The 21,893-nt window shown below is 43.6% G+C and overlaps 1 protein-coding gene across 2 annotated transcripts in view; it reads left to right on the top strand.

The window, feature by feature from the left end:
• Window positions 1–4,405: 4,405 nt before the first annotated feature.
• SLC44A5 (solute carrier family 44 member 5) overlaps window positions 4,406–21,893 on the top strand; it is an 84,655-nt gene continuing 67,167 nt past the window's right edge. Inside the window, exon 1 of one of the 2 annotated variants that reach the window (XM_065657118.1) lies at window positions 4,406–4,531. In XM_065657118.1, the coding sequence (XP_065513190.1) occupies window positions 4,495–4,531 (37 nt within the window). In that variant the 5' untranslated portion in view covers window positions 4,406–4,494. Of the gene's footprint in view, window positions 4,532–4,772; window positions 4,856–21,893 lie in introns of those variants that run through there. The other variant, XM_065657117.1, reaches the window with a different exon arrangement.

A 21,893-nucleotide genomic window follows, 5' to 3' on the forward strand; every position in this document is an offset into this window, starting at 1 on the left:
CTACTGGCTGAACCTGCACATGGGAAGGTGGCAGCCACATCCCCGCTGGGTCCCCAGGCACTGGGTGCCTCAGCGGATGGGCAGGAGGGGTCCCGGGCTGGAGCTGCAAGAGGCGACAGCCACTCCTAACATCCCTGAACACATTTTAGCCATAGATAGACTTCTTCTTTTCCTTCTATGGTGGCTAAATTTATTTAAGACTTTTTGATGAGGAACCTAGTGGAATGTTTTCAGAAATCCAAGTAACATGAAGGTCAGCTGTATTTCCCTCATTTTCATGCCTGCTGATTCCTTAGGAGGTCTCCAGTAGTTCTGTGAGCCCTGACTTCTCTTTACCAAAATCATACTTCCCAACATAACATATATTCCAAATCTGTCTGCATTACTGTAATTTCCACTATGTGCAATGTGCAGAGGTGAGGTTTGTCAGTCTGCAGTTTTCTCAATTTTTATCAAAAGTGTTTGCAAAAGTTTCCAAAATGTTGATCACCTTCAAATCTATGTATGCATAGGAAGCTTAAGGAAAATCCTGTATTGGCCCTTCATATTCTCTTCCTGGCCTTGGCCTTTTGAAAAAGCTGGAAAAGCTAGAAAGCTGCCCAGCGGAAAAAGACCTGATGGTGTTGGCTGACAGCTGAATATGAGCCGGTATGTGCCCAGGTGGCCAAGAGGCCACCAGCACTCTGGCTGGTACCAGCACTGGTGTGGCCAGCAGGCCCAGTGTCTGTCCCTGTGCTGGGCACTAGGGGCCAAACCTCGAATCCTGGGGTCAGTTTTGGACCCCTCAGGACAAGGAAGCCCTTGAGGTGCTGGAGTGAGTTGAGAGAAGGGAACGGAGCTGGTGAGGGGCTGGAGCACAAGGGTGATGGGAGCGGCTGAGGGAGCTGCGGGTTCAGCTGGAGAACAGGAGCTGAGGGGAGACCTTCTGATCTCTGACCTGCCTGAAAGGAGCTTGGAGCCAGGGGGGTCGGGCTCTGCTCCCCAGGAACAAGTGCCAGGACCAGAGGAAACGGCCTCAAGTTGCGCCAGGGGAGGCTGAGGTTGGATCTGGGGACCAATTTCTTCCCCAAAGGGCTGTGGGGCATTGGAACAGGCTGCCCAGGGCAGTGCTGGAGTCACCATCCCTGGAGGGTTGGACAGACGGACATGAGGTTCTCAGGACATGGGGTAGAGGTCGATTTGGCAGTGTCGGGTTAATGGTTGGTCTCGATGATTTTAAAGGTCTTTTCCAACCAAAACGATTCTATGCTTCGAGGAATAAGGATTATTCTTAGTGTCCACACTTTTTGCTAATTAATGCTCAAACACTTCCTGGCCTGCCTTACTGTGCTTTCATGTTTAACCTGCCAAATTTTGTGATCCTTTATAATTTACTCATTTGAACACAACTTTAACTTATTTAAAGATTCCTCCTTGTTTGTAGCAACTGCCCTTTTCACTCTCTCTCAATGTGCTGCCTTCCTTTTGCCATTTCTCAGGCCTTTCTGTAAACCAGGAATATATAAAGATGACCTGCTGTGTCTGAAAGTGGTGTCCTTACAGAATCTTCTGTGTACCTGAAAAACTCTAACTCATGTAGTTTTTAACGCTATTCTGACCTTTTTAATTCTTTTTAGCAAGTTTTTTCTTTCTCTTTTTTTTTTTTTTTTTTAGTGTATTTTTAAGTTATTCAGTTATTCCTTGGTTTGAATAGTTAGAACCAAGTCAAAAGTTATTTCTTCTCCTGGAAGGTTCTACACTAATTTATTAATATGATATATTATTTTATTTTTTAAATAATCGTAAGAATCCTAATTTAATATTGATCTACGAACCCTAATGAAAAGAAAGAAAAAGCTTTGCTAGAGTGCGTTAGGTAGGTTTTTTGTTTGTTTGTTTGTTTTTTGTTGTTGTTGTTTTTGTTTTGGTTTGGTTTTTGTCTTGTTTTTTCCAGAACTTGGAAGTGCTGTGTAAGTAAAAGCTCATTTTTGGTTGTTCACAACAGCCCTATATATATATATATATATTCTCTTATATATAACATACACTATATGTTGTATTATATATAGCACATATGAAATTTAACATGTTAAATACAGTATCTAATAAATAATACAAATATTATATGGTATGCATTATATTACATATACACAATAATATATATAGACACAATGTAATATATTGTGCATGCTGTATATCTTATAAACTCTGTATAACATATGATACATATAGAATATATTTTATATATTTATTTGTAGATCTGGCTATGCAAACTCCATTACCTATGGTTTTTCTTGTGTAGTTTGTTGAGATTCCAGTGTCCATTCTCTGAAGTAGACTCTATATAAATACACCCTCTGCACAGAGGGAGCAAAATGACCCTGACCTGTAGAATAATCCTGAGCTTTCCTGAGAATTGTACCTCAGTTCTGACCAGCAGGTCCTGTCATGTCCGGTACCTCGGGTCACTGTACCAGTGCTGTACCAGAGTGAGCCAAAGACACCGATCCATGCCTGGCTGCCTACAGAGCTGTCCTGCGCAGCTTTCCTCACGTTTGACTCCACCTCTGGCACAATAAACTTCTTTCTGTAGGTGGGATTGTCTAAATTGTTCTCCTAGTCATCAACACTGGATGAAATAAGGAGTTCTTCGTAGATGGCAAAGCGTGTCACCCCTTTTCCACAGCAGGTGTTTGCCCGTGGGATCCATTTGCTGGGACACAGGGGGGCACCTTGTGCAGCTGGACCAGGGGAGGCTCAGGACGACAGGGGGGCTGGGTCTGAGAAAGGGCTCCCCTTAGCTTTGCAGCCCACAAGTGGCACACAGAATGCATAAACTTCTGCCTGGGTAGTAATCTGATAAAATGAGGTAACTGGAGGAAGCAACTACTCATTTTAAAAATTAGAGGAACAAATAAATCCTCATGATTTAATGCAGAGGGGGAAATAACTCCCCCCACTACTTCCACTACTAGCAGACAAAACTGCATCTGTGAAATTCAGTAACTAGAGCAATTGTCCTGGATCGAGACCTCTGGGAGGATGGACAAGGTGTTACAGGTGCCTGATTAAGTTTTCTTAAAATGAGCTAAGGCACTAGTTCTACAGGACCTGATGATGCACTGACTGCAGAGGAGGCTCATACCCTCATTGCCTCTAGCACATGTATGATTGGGTTACATTTCAATACAAGCATGGTAACAACTTCATGAGCTATGCATATTAGTTTATTCATCAATAAAATAATCATATGCCTTTGAGAGTCTTAAGCCAACTTTTGAAAGGGTACCTTTATTTGCAAGCCTTGGAAAGCACCTTTTCCTCAAATTGCTCATGTGTAAAAATGTAAATGGTGGCCTACAGGTGCACGTCTGTCGAGAATTACATAGGGTATCTAAAAATGTTTTTCAGTATAAAGTGTTCTGTGTGTTGGACTTTGTGATGTCACCCTAACAACAGAGTAATAGATAAACAGCAATGTGACGTCTGAATATAGCGTCCTTTTGCCGTAGTAATTATTTGGGCTGTCACAACTGAAAAAGAATCTCAGCAATCAGACTAATTGCTCTTGAAGTGGCCATTGCCTCATTCAGGTAAAACAAAGGGAGGTTGATGACAACTGAAGGAAGGTTTACGCCCAGCAACCCAATTTTGTCAGGACTAGACCTGTTCTTTGACTGACTCATGAAAACGCCCCCACCCAGAACCAAAACTAAAGCGTTACAATTCCCCCCGGTGGGGAGGAGACAGACGGCCCGGCTGCCTGTGAGCACTGCGGGTCCCTCCGGCTCTCGGCAGCCCCGTGAGCTCACACCTGTGCGGAGGCTCAGCACGGGGGCCCGGACAGCTCCGCGGGGCGGGAGCGGCTCCGACCGGCTGCTCGGCAGCGGCGGCACCTGCGCGCTCGGGCCCGGAGCGGGACGCGCTTCCCCGGCAGCGGCACAACCGCCCCGGGCCCGTCCGGCTGCGGCGGCCGCGTTTCGGGGAACGGGCAGCGCTCTCGGCGGGGGATGGATGGAGATCCCCCCGCCGCGGGCCGCACCAGGTACGGCGGGCGCTGCCACCGGCCGCCAAAGTTGTCGCCGGGAGCCGAGCCCAGGCGAAGTTGGCGCGGCGCGTCCCGCCGAGGGCAGCGGCGGGGCTGCGGGGCAGCTGCGGGGCAGCGGCGGGGGCGCGGGGCAGCGGCGGGGCTGCGGGGCAGCTGCGGGGCAGCGGCGGGGGCGCGGGGCAGCGAAAGGGGCTGCGGGGCAGCCGCGGCCCGTCCGTCCGCCCCGCGCCCCCTGCCCGCGGCCCCCCCGCGCGGCTCGGGCACCGCCCCCGCGGGCTCGGCGCAGGCGTCGGTCGCGGAGCGGCGGGACGGGAGGGTCAGCGCGGGGCGCGGGCGCTGCTCGGTGCGGAGCGGAGGCTGCCCGGGCGCTGCCGCCTCTCATGCCTGCACGGCAACAAAGAGCGCGCTGAGCGGCGGGCGGAGGCGCCGGGCCCGGGCTGCGCCGGTGCGGGGGGCACCGGGAGACCATGGCGAGGAAGGGAGAAGCCGCCGCGTCTCTCTACGGTGAGCGCCCGGCGCGGGGGCAAGGCGGGGCGGGCCCGGTGCTGGCGGGCGGAGGCAGCCGGCCCTGTGCCGCCCTCCGGCCTGTTTACATTGCGCATCCAGCGTGCAGCGGCAGCCAGAGTTTGTTTGTCTCGGCGCTGCTGGGGCCGGGCTGGGCGCAGGGCCCCGAGCGGAGGATCCCCGGGCTCGGGCGCTGCTCTGCCCGCGCTGCGGCTCGGCCGGCCCGAGGAGGCGGGACGGCCGGGCTGGGAGCCGCTCTGCGCAGAGGCGAGATGGGGGCGGGCAGGGCGAGAGCCCCCTCGGCTCCCCGCTCTCCGGCAGCAGGTGCGTTGCGGCCGCGGTGTCGGGTGCGGCGGGGCCGGGCGGGCAGGCCGGCGGCGGGTGCGCGGCGGCGGGCGGGCCGGGCAGCCAGGCCGCGGCGGCCGTTGTGCGGTGTGCGGGGCGGGGGCTGCGCACCCGCGGGCCGGGGGCGCCGACCTTGGGGCGCAGGGAGCGGCGGCTCCGTGGGCGCAGCCGGTTCCGCGCTGAGCGGGAAGGTCACCGGGGGCAGAACTTCATCTGGGTGCTCCAGCTCTGCTTTAATTGCTCCTCGGAAGCTCATGTATTTGCGACAGAGGACACGGGGTTTGCAAAGCTTCTTAGCCTGTTTGAAGGTGTCGCTACAAAACCGATTTCCTCTTCAGTGTGCGCGAGATTTCCATGCAAAACAAATCTGCAGAACGAGCAAACCCCCTTGGAAACAAGGCTGCTTTTCTGTCGGTCCCGGAGGCTGCCTGTAATTGGCTGAGTTACACGGATGGCCAGGACCGGCTTGGGAAGTAGCCTTTGCCTCGACATCGCGGGCGTGCTGTGTGACATGTTTACGGCTCGGAAAACTGTTTTATAATTCACCTCTGTGGTCTGAGCCTTGATCTGGCTAAAGGAAAAATCGCAGCTTGACTTCTTCCCGAAAAAGAAAAAAGCCTTTAGGGAGGCTAGAAGCCAGAAAGACAAGCCAGAAAGAAATCAGTGCTTCACAGGTGAAATCTAAATGGGTGAGTCTGCAGTTATTTAACTTCTGAGAGAACCTTTTCCTACTCCTGTGGAATTCAAATGGTCTTGCAGGCCACTGCAGAGGGAATGGGCCTGGGACCATAGATATTCAGCACTGATGGTGGAAAGACAGGCGTGGAAATGTTCTTCTGAAAGAAGGAGTACAGTGTTCAGGAAGGGAAAATACCTTTTGAATAGAGCTCAGTAAGTGCTGTGTATGTTTCCTCACTTGCCATTTGTAAGCGAAAACACTCTGGTAAGAAAGTTGTGACACGAAGTACAGAGTGTTTTATTGTCATAATACAATCATTTTTTAAGTTAATTTTTCAAAGCATGTTACTCGGGTAAGAGAGGGGGATCCTTTAGTTATTCAACTTGAGGAAGGAGGGCAGTGTGTTTGTAGTCAACTTGTTCGGAAGAATTATTCTGACTACAGTTTTTGTTATTTTAGCTGTTTCATGTCATCAGTGTGTTTACTTCCATAGGCATTTTGAGGCCTGTTCTTAAGCTCTCCCAGTTTTACCTTGTTACCTGTCCGCATGTGTGAGAAGGATCGTAAATTCATCTTCGGAAACGAGCTTCTTAGTGGTTTCTTAAGTTTAGTCTTCATTGGAACAGCTGTAAGGTGGCTCCAGGAATTGCATCAATTTTTTCCTCAAAATGGGTTAAATATGAAGATTTTGTCAAGAGCAATGACATTGATTTTATTGAGGCCTCTCCCTCTAGCAGGGGACTTCCAAATGAGAAAAACCAAAGTTCTTTCCCAACAGGAAGGTTGTGACTGAAGCTAAGGAGGCAAATGACTCATTATTTCCCTTTCTCATTACAGCTGATTTTTGAGGTTGTGAGTGGTTTGTTTTTTTTTTTTTAGCCAAAGTAGTATTTCCTTTCATGTAACTGCAGTGTTAAGGGCTGTCGTGTGGCTGTTGAAATCAATGGTGAAATTATTTTTGACCTCATTGCAGAATCAGGCTCTTAACAGTGATGGTACCATAAGCACTTTCCTATGGGGTGAACTGTGGTTCAATTGTCGGCTTACAAATCACTGAAGTCCAAATGGATGATGATAATGTCTTTCAAGAAAGCTTTTATCACTGTTGTAAGAAACATTATTAAGACTAAGTATATGAAGTACCAAGTTTTATTATTTTCAACTCAAATTTAGCTAGCTGACTTTTTATATCTGCATGTTTAGATCCCCTCTAGGAAGAGCTACTTTCCTATGATTTCTTCTGCCAGTAGTGGGTGCAACCAAAACTTGAGTCTATGGTTGAGATTCCTAGTTACTGATGTGAAGTGATTGTGTCAATTTCTTTACTAAAAATAATCTGTTTGTTTATTTTCCCAAGTGGGGAGGTTCTTGTATTTCCTGTGGAAGAGCTTTTGATGATCTGTGAAACTTTCTGTCAAGATACGTTATTTCTTGTAGCATGGCCTGCTTTTCCCTTTCTGAATTCCATCCAGTGACACATGTACCATGCAGGAAGGACACGCTTGGCCTAAGGAAAATGACTCTTTAGCCATAGCAGCGTCATATGTCATGGAAGATGTTGGCTGTGACGCTGCGCAGATAAAGCCTCCTGAGCTCCTGCTGGTAAATCCTTGTGTATCATGTTTTGTAATTTGTTTCACCTTTTGAGGTTCAAATGTCATACCAGTGGGGTACATTTATATGAAAGCTGAAACTTGATTTAACACTTTTTTTCACGTGCGAATATACTCAGAAGTATTAGAAGTAGATGAAACTCGGATGGCTTAAACCTTTCTTCCTCTGACACAAACTTGGTCCACTTTTATCTAGGCTTTGCAGTGCATGTTTTAGGTGGGATAAAGCATTTACTCTTTGGGCATATCTGCTGAACCTGGGTATGGAGCTTCAGCAATGACTGATTTTGCTGACATTGTAGTTTTTGATAATTAACCGTGGAATAAATTCAGGTATCTGAGGAGAAAAACAGAGTATTTTAAAAGCAGCACTTTGTAGTGTGCTTCCTGTTGTTTATTACTGCAGACAGGCCTCTGAGCGAGAACTTTTAGTGCGCTGCTTCGTCTGTTGCCTGGTCCTTTGGTCACGTCCTCTACAACATTGTCCCTAGAGTTACAGCCAACGGCTCAGTACCCGAGTGGAAACCAGTAACAAGTGGTGTCTGTATTGGGACTAATGCTATTTGGTATCTTCATCAATGACACAGACAGTGGGACTTTGTTGTCTAAGTCAATCAAGATTTGGGGGACATTTAGGCAGTAACTTCCCCTACCCCTGTCTTTGATTCTCTGCAGTCTAATACAGTGTTTGCTTAACCTTTCATGCCTCAGGGCCTGTACAGGGTCGTCTTTCTTGGTCTCCTGCTGATTTTTCACAAAACGTAGAATTATCTTAGCACATACCCACTTTTGTAGCAGATTTAATGGAAGTTGATGATGGAATCCTAAGTTATTGGAAAGTATAAACAAAACACACAGAAGGTTTTTGCAGTTGCATTGTAGATTTATTGAAAAGTAGGTTTAATAAACACAATACTTACTTGTTGAAAAACATCTAGATACCAGTATGTACTTTGATTGAGGTGAAAGTGACCAAGTGGTTTTAGGCCATTTATGTGGCTGCTGTTTCTTTCTTGACTTCATAAAGTGAATGCACTGGGGGACACAAATAAGACCATCACACTTGGTGTATGTGAGCTAGATTTCTAATGTCTCAAAGAATGAGGAACATTTCTTCCCAGAGCAAAACTGGGCTCTACATCTGGTGCCTAATGTGGAGATGTGTCTGCATCCTCTGAGCTGTGTGACATGTTTGTTACTTGTCAGGAAGTTCATGGTCATGTTGAATGTTCTTATAATGAATTTGTTTTCTTGGAATAGATAAGACAAAGGATATATCATAATTCACTGAACAATCAGTATGGTATCAAGAAAGAATTAGAAATGCAGAACAAATTAGTTTCATTTTACCTTTTTGTAATGACAAGATTTTAACTCAAATTTATCTCTAAAGACGTCAATACAAAGTTGTGCCCCAAAACTTAAGGAAGAACAGGACTGATTAGAGGATAATAATAAACTGGACAATATTAGAGGAAAAAAATAAAGATCCCTATAGAACTGTGTGAGAGTGAACACAAAGGTTTGCAATAGCTTTCTAGATAAATTACAGTAAATTATGTAAATATGCATTTCAGGACTCTTTAAATACACGTTTTCATAATCTGTACTTTGAAGACTTCAAATGCACATTATTGGCTGCAATAGGATATGATATAAGTATGTATCTAGACACTATTAAATACATGTACTATTTTTATTGCACTGTGGTGACTATAAATGGTCTTTTAAAATGTTGAGTATTTAGCACATAGAATAGAGACTTTCTGAACAGCAGTGTGGTTTATTTCGTATTATGGTAAAACCCTGATTACAAAGAACTGGGCATTCTTAGTTTTTTATGCATTGTGGTATTTTGGAAGCGTCTGTTCTTTGGTACTTCAGTGACAGTGATACCTTCATGAGATTCCTACATTGTGCTGATCTCAAAAACAGTTTAAACTTCTTTCCCTCATTTGGATTGTCATGGAGGCTTTTGTGGGATGATTCAGATTTACAGAGCTAGGTGTATCCTTTTTTCACAAGAGGCCTTCAAGAGATTATTAATGAGATGCAAGCAATAGCTCAGTTAAATTTATAGACGTCTCCTTTGATACAACAATAAGTCCTTACTTTATTAATACAAGTAGCTGAGTTGAATTCAGTGTATCTTAAAATATGACAAGTGCTGCATACCAGAAACAGGTCAGTAAGTGTACAGGCAGTAAAACCAGTAGGATTTAGTCAATATAAATTGCTCATCTAGTGATTTAGTACTTAGTTTTTCTCGAGCCAAATTAATTACTACAGTTTCCAGTCCAATTAAGATTCTAGAGTATGTGAAAGCGTCCAGGCTCTGACTGGTCATCCTTTAGAGCTCGAGTACTGTACCTCTTCCAGTGTATTAACTGAAGCTGAGCTGTTCTTGGGAGGCAAGTGTTGCTCTGCTGTGGACAAGGGTGACACGGTCAGAACACCTTTGAGTAAGGAGATTGACTTAACTGTTATTAGTTGATTATTTATTGCTGAGTGGTATGACGGTCACTGAGCATTACCCAGAAAGAAATATTTTAATAAGCTAGGCTTCTTTATGAATACATAAACTTTGTTATGTCTTTTAACAAGCAGGATATTAGTATGCAGTTGAGGGGATGGATATTCTCTCTGCTACTGTACAATTTAACAGTGATGTAATGAAATTAACTCCACAGTTCTCTGTCAGATGGATTGGAGCCGTTTCTACATGACACAAACTCCAGGCAAGTGTGGGTGTGTAATGGAGTTGTCACGCAGGAGGAGATAAAGCTCAAACCCACTGCTTTTAGTGGGACTCCTTGTGTTGTCAAAGCAAGGCTTTACATGTGGGTATGGAATTTTTAATGCCTTTAGTGTTTATTTCCCTGGGCTACGTGCTCTGAAAAAAAGAGACATTGCACAGAAGTATGAAGCGTAACTGTTGCGGAGTTAGAATTAGTACATTTACCATAACTTGGTAGTTTTGTCAGAGCCAGTGAATCCTTCTGTTTAGGCATCTGTTGATATTTCCGTGCATCAGGGTGTCAAGAACATGAATAGGTCGTCGTTGACCTGATCGGTCTCACCTGAGGCTTCCGCCCACATCCCCTGACCAAGGGCTCCACCTGAGCTCGAGCCGGCGCCTCTGGTTCCTGTTGGAGCTCAGTCCGAGGGGCGTCTGTCCCAGCGCTGTCTGAAGTGCTGCATGGAGTCCCGGGCCCGTGACTCTGGCCTGGTGGCCGCTGTCTGCGGGAGCTGTCGCTGTCGCTGCCGTGGTTCCGCCCGTGGGCTGCGGGGTGCGGTGGCTGCACAGTCCGTGGTGCGGGTGTCCTGGGTCTCAGACCTGCCTTCCCTGGGGGACCAGTCCTGCTCTTGCTGTTCCTTGATGTTCTGTGGTCTGTCTCCATGTCATTTTTTCTTCTCAATGTGACTGTCCAACAATAAAAGTGGATCCTTTTTGGATTAATCAGCATTTTGTGCATTTGTCACAAAGCATTTGTTTTCACAACTCGACTTGATAAAAAGAAGTCAAAAAAGCCCCTTTATATCAAATGCAGAGACACTAATGGTTGCGTGAAAGTGAGACTTGGTACTTTTCACTTACCTATTTGACATGTTAATGTTCTGGTGTGCTTGCAGTTAAATATCCTCAGGTGTTCCGTCTCTTTCTGTGCTTCTCTCGCTTTCAATGATTTTGATCTGATTGATACAGTTTTAAACAACTCTCAATAATTGTTACAGTTAAATAGAATTAAAATTGTTATATTAATGCTTCTTGGTTTCTGTCCCCTCTTCCTCTTTGCTCATGTTGGAAGGTTCATCCTTCCATGTGCTACTCGCAGTGACACCCCCACACTCCCCCAGCACCAGACTGAAGCCACCGGCGCTGGGACATGGAGCAGCGATGGAGGTTCGTCCTTCATCCTTCATCCGAGCTCACTGCTCCAGGTCCTCAGGCTGGAGTGGGCTGGGGTGTGTAGTGCTGTGAGCTGCCGGCATCTGGAGTCCCGTGCCACGAGGAATATCATGTCAGTGGTTTTTTCTTCCTCACTCTAGGATCCGCTTTGGGACCTTTTAATATATTTGCTGACATACTTTGATACCTTGCCCTTCATTGGCCTACAATTTCAAATGATATCCAAACTTACTATATGTGGTCGGTTTTACTTATGTTAAATATTTGCTCTTTTTTTCTGTTTTGTTGTCCCTGAAACTGGTGTTTTCCAGCTCCAGCACTGTGTTTCTTAGCTGTCCATTGTGAGCTGTACGTAGCCTGTGCTAAGCCTGTGCCCATCGTTCATTTTCCCGTTCTGTACACGGTATTACCATCCCGTCTTCTGTCTCGACTTCACAAGGTCTCCCCCGTCATACCGGGCCTGTATTTTTCTACGCTGCATCCTTATGTTAAAGTCATAAATATCTCCTTCTGCACAGACTAATTAGTTGATACTATTATCTGTAAAAACGTGATAGTACCATACCATGATAAGCAAAAATAAAGCAAGGTAGCCATAACTACCTGGTCAGAAGAAAAATCAGTGTTATAGTTAAACCAAACAAAAACAAACATGGAGGTGATTTAGTACATTCAGTAACTGATCTTCACTTGCACATGAAAAAAACTTGTTTGCTGTGCATTCACACCTGTAGTGCAAAGGCAATGTCATATTTACAGTTGCTTAACTGTTTTTACTATTTATTTTTCCTCAAGGGCAGTCAGATTCACAAAATCTGCCATTGAGAGTATGTAATTTTCCCTAGCATCTGGGTATTGTGTAAAGGAAACGCTGTCTCTTTAGTGACTATTAGCCTAATACAATAATACGGGAGCATCTAGCAGGATAACATAAATGGACATCCGAGTTCCTTTGGGACTTTGAAGGTTTTTCAGTCCTAGGTTAAGGAAACAGTGAAGTGGTACACAAGAAAATCCTGGGAGAAGACAAACAGAACAACCTTTCAAAGCTCCTTCCAACTTCATTTTCTATGGTCACTTTTTTCAGAGGTGGTCGAATCTCAGGAAGTTTGGGAGCCAGAAGGCCCTGCAAAAAGCAGTGTTTGGGTGGCGTACCTCTGTCCCTCTTACCTTTTGCAGTGTTTGTAGCAGCTCCTGTCCAAGTTCAGACACAGCAGACAGCATTTGGCCCTGGGTCAGTATTAATTGCTTAAAAATTCATTCCTCCTTTCCTCCTGGGTAGAGAAAATGGTAGCCAAGATAGGAAGTCTAGTTCATAGAACTCATTGGACTGTGCTGACTTGATGAGCTAATGGGGTCTCATTCGGGTGGTGAGGGGCAGGGGACGTCAACTCCATGAGGGTGGTGGGGAAGCAGTGACAAGCCTGAAAAGTAATTACTTGGAAAAAATATGTTTATTGTAGACCTGTGTGTTACTTTTGCTAGAGTGACAGGAAATAAATGTCTGACAGCCATTAGAGTTAGATGGATGTCTTGGATATCTAAGTTTTCTTAGGGAACAGATCCCAACAGTAACAAAGTATAATTGCAGACAAATGTCCTGTGCAACTTAAACTTTGTCTTAATGATTTTGCTTTTTTCACCTCCATATTGTTCAGTCTGAGTTTGTTGGTACCAGGCTTTTATGATACTGGAATTTCAGCCTCTGTAGTTCACTGTTGTCCTTTGCAGCAGCTGGGCTGCTATAAGCGCCCATAAATAGAAGTAGCCAGGAGGAAATCTCCCTAACTTGCGCGATAATCCCATAGAGCCTACTGCTGATGTACGAATTCAGTGCTGTCCACATGCCCATACAAATTATGGGGAATATTTACATGCAGGGATGAGATGCTTCTGACTGTTCGTTCTAAGGGAAGGCCAAACAGCAACATTTGCACATGTCCAACCTCGATCCACATAAGTGAAATCATCCTTTCCCTCAGGTGGTGCTGAAGAGAGCTGCAGCAGGTGACCGTCCTTGAGCGTGCTCTCTCGATCAGTCATGTTGAAGTCAAAGATCTTTGATTGTACTAGAACCTGAAACGTGCCTTTGATTAACCTTGACAGCTGCCAAGACAGGGAATTTGGCCTAAGGAGATCCTCTCTTCAAAGAGGACCAATAACTAAGGTTCTTAAAAGGTGTTTGGAGGTTTGTTCTCCAGCAAGCAGTCCCATGCTTGTGCCTGTTCCTTAAACCAGCAGATAATCTGTTAACGTACACGGTTTAGTGTGTTGTGTGTTGCTGATGTGGTGAGCGTGGGAACCTGGTTCTGCCTTGGGAGCAGATGTCACCAGAAGGAGCTCTAGCACACGAGCCGCACAGGATTCTGCTTGATTATCTCTTCTGCACAGCTGATAATATATAGAAAAAAGTAAGTATCTTTGTCAGGTTAACAGATTCCTGGTGGGCCAGCTGCATGCAGAGCGTCTAGACTTGTACAGGGTGATGTGCCATGAAATCTGGTAGCTGAATTAGTGTCCTTCATAATCAGTGCACTTTGAAATAAATTAATGTGCAGAATAATAGCTCTAGTACTTATTATTTAAGATCTTTGTACTGGATGTTACAGTAAAACTGCTTGTTTTTTCATCACATGCTTTTCTACAAGAGTTAGAATTTCTTGGACGTGATCAGGTTGCTAAAAACCAGCTGACTAACAGGGTAGCAAAATACAGTATTTATTTTTGGATTTTTTTCCCCCAACAGAATGATAAATAGTTCCTATGCTGTTGCTTTGCTCTATCTGACAAAAGGCAATGAGCTGTGTCTGTGAATACCCCTTTTTGTTGGTTTCAGTACAATGCAATATCTGTGCTATCATCTAGACAACTGCTATAAACAGGAACATTATAATAAGTGCTGTGTGTGTGTGACCAGTAGTCTTGAACTCTTGTAATATTTACCCCTATAAGTAACTGAAAGGATTTGAATGGGATTTGTGAGATAATAAAGTACTTAGATATGAATATATTTATGTACTTAGGAAAATATGTATATAACACACATATATGTATTTCCTTGTTAGCATTTTTCTGGCATCTGTCCAGGTCCCTACTACACCTTGACAAAACATGAATAACAGAATTATTACAGCCATAAATACATAATTTTGCTTGGAAAGCAAGTAACCTGCGCACACATCGTTTTTCTGTTCACGCAGTTCGTGCCGAGCAGACTCTTGCTGGTTTGTGCTGGTGGGCTCTGCGCACGTGCCGGCTGCTGTGGCCACAGGGCTGTGACGCGAGTCCAGTGTCTTGTCCCGAGCCTGAGCCCATCACCGTTTTGGGACTCGGGTCCTCCAGGCTGAGAGAACGTCCCTCTCAGCCGCTGTCTTGAAACTTTCTTTGCAATTGTAGAGAAAATAATAAAAAGAGCTCAGCTACTGGGAACTGCTGGCTCTTTCTGCTGGTCTCTTTGTGATGAAAGGTTTCCCTTTCAACTAAGGGAATAAAAAAGTCTGTAAGTAGTGAATGAGTGGTTTGGGATACTGAAAAACAAAACAGGAAGAGAAATCAGTGAAAGTTTCTTAACAAAAACAACCCTGAAAGAAGTGAATCTGTAACTGGGGACAGTAAACAAATAAACGAACTCACTAGAATTCTGAGCCATAAACTGTGAAGGTGTATAGTACACCTGGAAATGTGGTGAGAAGGAGGAAATAAGCACGCTCTTTTCCAAGTGCACTGTAACGCTATGTGCACTGTAACCACTACCAGAAAAAGATATCTGAGAAAACCTGAGGATGCTGTCTATTTATGCTCTGTCACACAGGTGTAAGGACAATATAACAAGAAAGGATGACATGGTAAAAGAGCAATTTGGGGAAGTGTTTCTTTCCTCCCCGCAGACTGACTTCCATTCGTTGGTGCTGTCAGCTGCTCATCACTTACTGTATTTGCAAGTCCAGGACTTAGATCCTTGCAAGTATCGAAGTGGAGTTAAAACCTCTCCAACAGTGTTAGAACATCCTAGCACTTGGTACAGTGTCAAAATATAAACATGAGTGCTAGGAGCCCTCAGCAGACTCACCGAATGACCCAAGGTGATGCTGGGATTGGCCTAGGATAAGTTTTGCTTGAAAGTACAGTTTTAGTTTATCGCCTGCTCCTTCCTTGCTTTCCTCTGTTTTAGAGGAATTTTGTGGATTTTCCTCCCCACCCTCACTGTTCTGGTTTCAACACTACAGGTCTGACCTACAGCAAAATAAAAGTGAATGAAAGACATGGAATTTGGTGTTTTCTTCTGCATTACATTTGCATTGTATGTCACTCTCAGAACTATTTTTTTTAAAGGTAATTGCAGGTGACCAAAATATAATCATACTTAGAATACGAGATTTCCATCAGGATGAATTTGTATTTGACTCCCAGCTGTGAATTCTCTGTAACGCATTGTTTTTCCCTGTAGGGAAAACTGCCATCTTCTTTTGGCAAAACCTCAGTAGTGATAAACATTGATCAGCAAGTTGTCGAAGGTGATTTTGTTCAGTTGTTTTGCAGCTTGCATAGGACTAGGTCGAAGGCTCATTGCAGCAGATGTTCTACACAGCTGAAAGTTGCAAATCTTTTCCAAATCTTCTGGTGAGTTAAAATGCTGAATCTGTAAGAAAGTAAATATTTTGGCTATGAAAAAATATTCCTCTGGAAGCAGTGGGTATGATGAACGATCAAATTAGAAAAAGATCAGGAAATACTTAATGGGTAAAGGAAGCCTCTTATTTTCATCAGTTAGCTTAAAATGGCTTGCGTGTTGCTCAGGACAGGAAATTTATAGAATATGTGAGAAGCAGCTCACACTTCAGGACCATTTTTGCAGTTACTTTTCTGGAACAAGTAGTACACTCAAAGCAGTTGTAAATGTAATTGTAGGGATACAACTCTGACGGAGTATCAGAGAATCCCAGGAATAATAGTGCTAGGTACCCCGTGATCAGAGCTCTGGCTGATGGATTTATTTGTGGTCATGCCCTGTGCAGAACAACTGGAACACTTGAACGCTGGGAATACGAGTAGGAGGGAATGTGAACCGTGGGACAGATTTTTTGCTTGAATTCTCTAGCGAGTGGGATGTATTTAAAGAAGGGGGAAGATCCAGGCCTGGAGATAAACAAAATGCCGTCTTTTCTTTAAGACTGAATGTTGGCTTTTGTGTGTATTGTGAAAACACAGCATTGCTTCAGTGTTCCAGCATAAGCTGGATGGCAACTGCAGCAGGGACTAACAGGGCCAGTACCAAAATCGTGGTGAGGGAGACGGAGACTGTGTCTTAACATAAAATAATTGGCAAACACGTAGCTGAAAATTTGTCGCAAGACTATAGAGGTCACTGGCAAACTGACTTCACTTTAATCTTTCCAGATTTCTGAGTGCAGTAATCCACAACTCTTACAGTTTTTTACTTTTTTTTTTTTAGTCTATAGCAAAGCAGGAAGAGAGACTGAGAATAATAATTGTATGTCTAAAAAAACCTGGGATTGATAAGCGTTGGCTTCCATCCTTAGTATACAGTAGAACAGTAACTCGTAACAGCCTTCTGGCCTATGAGGTTAGAAAGTCAGTCTTTTGTGTCCTAGAATTCCCAGCTTGTCACATTTAATCTGTATTAATCTGCACAATTTTTATAGAAGCTTTGATTAGGTTTATTGGTTGATCTCATATAGAAGGTCCTCTAAGAGAAAAAACATTTGTTATCCTTCGTTTTGTCTGTTAATAATAGGAAAATACATGCTTGTGGTTCAGATAATTATTTTTTTTCTTCAAGCAAGTTCATGATCACATATCCCAAAGCATTCAGGATATACATGTATTATCATCTTGAGCTGCATTTTGCCATTATCTGTATGGTTCTGTCAAAAAAATCACATGGGGATTGCTGTGTTTCTTCGTAAGCATTCACGAATAATTTCATTAGTGTATAATTCCTAAGTCACAACCAAGTAGTAACACAACTATCAAATTCTCATTTATCCACAGTTTACTAGGGTTATAGTTTGACTTACTTGGATTCAGTTGATGGGAAAGTACTGTTGGGTTGGAAAATGCTTAGGTGCAGCAGAAGAAATTATTGCTGGTGGTTAAGATCAAGTCATGTTATGGCTTGCAAAGAGTTGTATCTTGAAAACATGCTTGGATTTGATCTTCTTTCCTTTCAATTCATACAGTTCTTAATTACAAAATCACTGTGTTTAATCTAAAAATTTTAAATTCAGAAATTGATTTTTTGAGTAGTTTATTCCATTTCTTAGCTGTCAGGATAACTGAAGTCCAGTTTTAACTTAATGCCCTCACGTTGCCTACCGAGAGAAACACATGACACAAAGACTGAAGTGAAAAACTAGTATCAACGCTTGTGAAACCAAATACTCGGGCGTGAATACTTGTGAGTGTTGTCATCTATCAATGGAAAACACTTCAAAGCAGGGGTGTCCAACTCGTTTTCAGTGGAGGCCACATCAGCCTTGCAGTGGCCTTCAAAGGGCCGAATGTAATTTTAGGACTGTACAAATGTACAGTAGACAAATGTACAAATGTAGACAGCCCTGCTTTAGAGGTTGAAGAGGCTGGTGAATTTTGAGCCTTCCAGCATCTAACAACAGATTAATGTTTCTTTCTTGATCAAATTTTAATCTTCTGTGTGGATGATGCTGTTCTGATTCAGACTATGTAGAATCCCCTATGAACAATCAAGAATAGGAGGAGATCGGCGAGAATGAAGGGAGTGACCAGCAGTTATTGGAAAGAAAGCTGAACTTCAATCTCAACATGAAAAGGAGTACAGGGTGACCTTTGCTTTAGATGTACAGTGGGTAACACACTTGTGTAGCCTGCCTTTCCTGAAATAGTAGATAGTAATGTTTTCCTGAGCTAACCAGCACAAGGCAGGGAAAGTATATGTGTGGCTCAGTCCATCATAAAGTATGGAAAAGGAATAACCAATAAAAGGACCTTCAAAGAGGGCCACGGGCTTGAGCTGGCTTTGACTCGCACATTTCTTCCCAGCATCGTGATGGTGGACCATAGAGAGACGGGATGAGCATCACGTTTGTAGTGTGATCCAGCTCTATATTGCACTTGCTATATTGTGCTTATGTTATGATTTCCGTACATGGCTGTATCACTCTGCTAAACCCACGGAATGCCAAATATCTTCAAATAAGTAAACTTGATATTAAACATTAAGCCCTGCTAGTGTGGAGTATCTAAAGTAACCTGGTCAGAGAGTATTGGACTCTGGCACTAAGGGACTTGTGACATCCCACAAGGGAAGAAAGTCCGCTATTTTCAATAGCCGAGTTTAAACCAGTTTTATTTGCTGTGAGTTGCATGTGCCTGTGAAAATTTACGATCTCACTTGGGTTCCAGACCCGAGGTTTTGTTGCTGCTGTGCTGCAGGCTGGGCAGCCCCGCTCTCCCGGCCTCTCCCCAGGCTCCGGTGGGCTCTGCAGCGTGGGGATACAGAAATTAAAGTCCACTGTGGATTTAAGACACCATATGGCAAATGAGGTTTGTGTACAAAGCCCTGAATTTGGAATCACAATTAATTGTGTGCTAAAAGGAAAGTATATACTTAAAATTAAGCCCACTCTTAAATGCTTTTCTGAATTGGACCATACTTAAGAGGACAGAAGAAATATTACGATAGATGGAATATGGATATCATGTTGTAAATACTAAAAGCCTCAGTTTCATTTACACAAAGAGGAGGTTGGATCGGGTTTTAATGTCTAACATTAATGCTAACGTTTATTAACTTCTGATATCCTGCCATTTTAGTATTAACTGTGTATATTTGCAGGGGTTCTTAGAGCCTTTGGCTCACTTGATTTGTGCCCTGAATGCGTGTATACCCATGAAACATATGAATATTAACAAAAAAATTGTTGGTTTTTTTTAATTAGTAATTCTTTTTTTACTAAATGTCACTCCAGATACAACCAGGTGGATTTATTGGAATCTGCCATTTCTTATAACCTGAGGCATCTGACTGAAGCAACAAGTGACAGGGGAAGCGACTACTATTTAACAGGACTTTTGACTTGATAAATGCTCTAGCTGCGTTTTACAATAACGCTACTGTCAGGAATATGCCCAGGGACTTCGTGACATGCAGAAATCACTGGCAGTATAAACTCACATACGGGGGGGTTTGTTAAAGACTAGGTGTAATACCTGTAAAAAAACCCTAATATATGTTCAAATAAATGTATGATGTCAATATTGACTATAATCTCAATGTTATGTGTGATCATTAGTTGAATGTGAATGAATGTAAAAACGTATAAAGAAAAAATAACAGAGAAGAAGAGAATAGTACGAATAAGAGCAATGAGTTACAGTTACCCTAGAAAAAGTGCTTTCTTTTAGCTACTCCACAGTATTAATAAGAGTAACAAGATGCAGCAGATGTTTTCTTTTTGTTTCTCTGTGTTTTTATGTTGTGGTTCTAACTGAAATAGTGTTTGAATAGAGTTTGAACACATGCACATTTTGGAAATAGAAATCAAATTCTGGCGTATCAGTCTCCCAGTGAAAAAGAAAAATGTTTTAGGGGAGTATGTATTGATCATCTTTAAAATAAACCAAACAAATCTCAAAAATAGATTTTCAGGGCAGTAATTCATGTGGAAACTGCATGAAATTATAAACCAACATTCACTGCCCTACTAAAACTGGCAGCAATTGTGCCTCAGTGAGAGCAGAAGGGCCTGTGGAAGCACGAAATACGGGGTTACAGTTGTCTTCAGGGGGAACTTTGTGGCCAAATGGCCGCAGAATTGGGCCCAAGACACTTGTCTCTTTCCATTAAGACAATGTCAATGAGAAGTTTAAATCATATTGTTTTCTAAAGCACATCTGCTCAGTGCAGCACAACGGATTAGCAATACGTCTTTGTATTTCTATCATAACCAGCCCCTAACGCCCATCCCCTGCTCTCCAGCCTTGCGGCCGCGGAGCCGCTCGCGGTGCCGTTCCCGGCTCTCCGGCGCGGCTCCGCTGGGCCTTGCGGTGACGCGGGCCGTGTGTGGTTCAGTCCCGTCAGAACGCTGCTGTTCTCACCACGGACACACCAGACACGGCTGGTGGCAGGACGGGGAGGACGGGACGGGTGGGTGGGGGACAGGACCAGCCTCCTGAGTTTCAGCCTGTTCTTAAGCTGACCAGACAGGTGCTTTAATTAATCCTGAACAAGAAAACATAGACTGAGGAGGATAAGAAATGGAAAACTATCAATTGCATATAAATCCACAAAATTTTAACTTGCTCAACTCTCAGTGTTCTAAGGAAGAACTGAGCTACAGGTTTTGATTTTGTTTGTTTTCTAATGGTTAAAAGTTTTGGGGTTTGAGGGGGTTTGATTGTACAAGTTAGCTTATCGATAAACTAATACAGTCTTCAGATAAAAAGGTGATCTTCACTCAAGTTAGAATTTGCCTTGCATGTGTCTGTTGTGATTTATTATTTTAATACTTCAGGAGCAAACGCATTTTTTTTTTAACCAAGATTTCTGTTAAGACTTGCAGACACTTTGTCTTTCTTAACCCTTCATATCAGATACAGAATCATAGAATTGTTTTGGTTGGAAAAGACCTTTAGCTGTCCTGTCACCTCTCATTTCCATGGATACACACATGGATAAAGGTATAATTAGTGTGCTGCAACCACAAGTACTCTGTCATGAAAGTAACATCATAGGGTAGGTGTGTTGTACTGTCACTTCTAACACATTTAAACTGAGGCGATTTCTCTGAACTATGAGGTCAGACTAACAGAAGTGTTTGTTGTTTTGGGAGTTTGGTGGGGCATCAAACAAATTATCGAAACCCAGACAGACAAGCTGTAAATGTTTGTAAGGATTGTAGCTTGTGAAGTTGGTGCCCTAGAGAAGACAGGAGCGGTCTGACCCTCAGGTTCCTCCTGTCTGTCGCTGTTTAGTGCCTGACGGTGTATGGGAACTGCTTTCGGTGAACACCTCTGGTGATGGCAGGATGGTGTTAGCATGACTTTTAACACTCCTCAATTACGAGCTTATACTTACCTGATTAATGACCGGTTTATGATGGTCAAAACTATTTGCCTGCATCTCACTTGCTAATAGAATTAGGTGAATTGAATATTAAATCTTATTTAGAGACTGAATGTCTTGCTGTTATCTCTAATGTATAAGTAAATATTCTTGTGAGGAAGCATAATCAGAGGGGTGTAAACCGATGGGAAGCAAGAAACTTCTGTGAGAAGGGAAACACAACAACTTGGCTGAGCATGGGAAACTTTATAGCTGGCTGACAGGAACAGTGGGGATAGGATATGTCTGCAGTGCTGTCTGGATTCAGCATTAATGAGACTTAATCATGAGCTTACACCACTTGGAGCTGTTTTGCAAAAATCTCAAAAGATCTCAGTGCTGTAAGATGTCAACAGGCTGGTTCCTGTGTGAGTAAGAAAAGTCCTGGATGAAGTGCCCTCATCTTGGGTCAGGGTGCAATCTGTGTAGTCTAGACTAGAGCTGGAATTATTAGACTGTAGACTAAGCTGGGTAGAAATTTTTTCTCCATTCTGGGGGCAGGGCATGGAGCAGATGATAGGCCAGCCTATACTGGATCGCTATAGTGGAGAAAACCTTTTAGAAAATAGTAAAAGGCCATTCAAGAAGCTTCTGATTCTTGTCTTGGGCACCTTTTTCTCTAGCATAAGGTCTGCTGCTTAAAACATGAGATAAACTCAAGACTTTTGCCATTTTCAGTGCAAATGTGTTTAGCTTTTCTTGGAATTGCTGCT

This window comes from Caloenas nicobarica, chromosome Z (assembly GCF_036013445.1).
Source record: "Caloenas nicobarica isolate bCalNic1 chromosome Z, bCalNic1.hap1, whole genome shotgun sequence".
NCBI classification, from domain to species: Eukaryota; Metazoa; Chordata; class Aves; order Columbiformes; family Columbidae; genus Caloenas; species Caloenas nicobarica.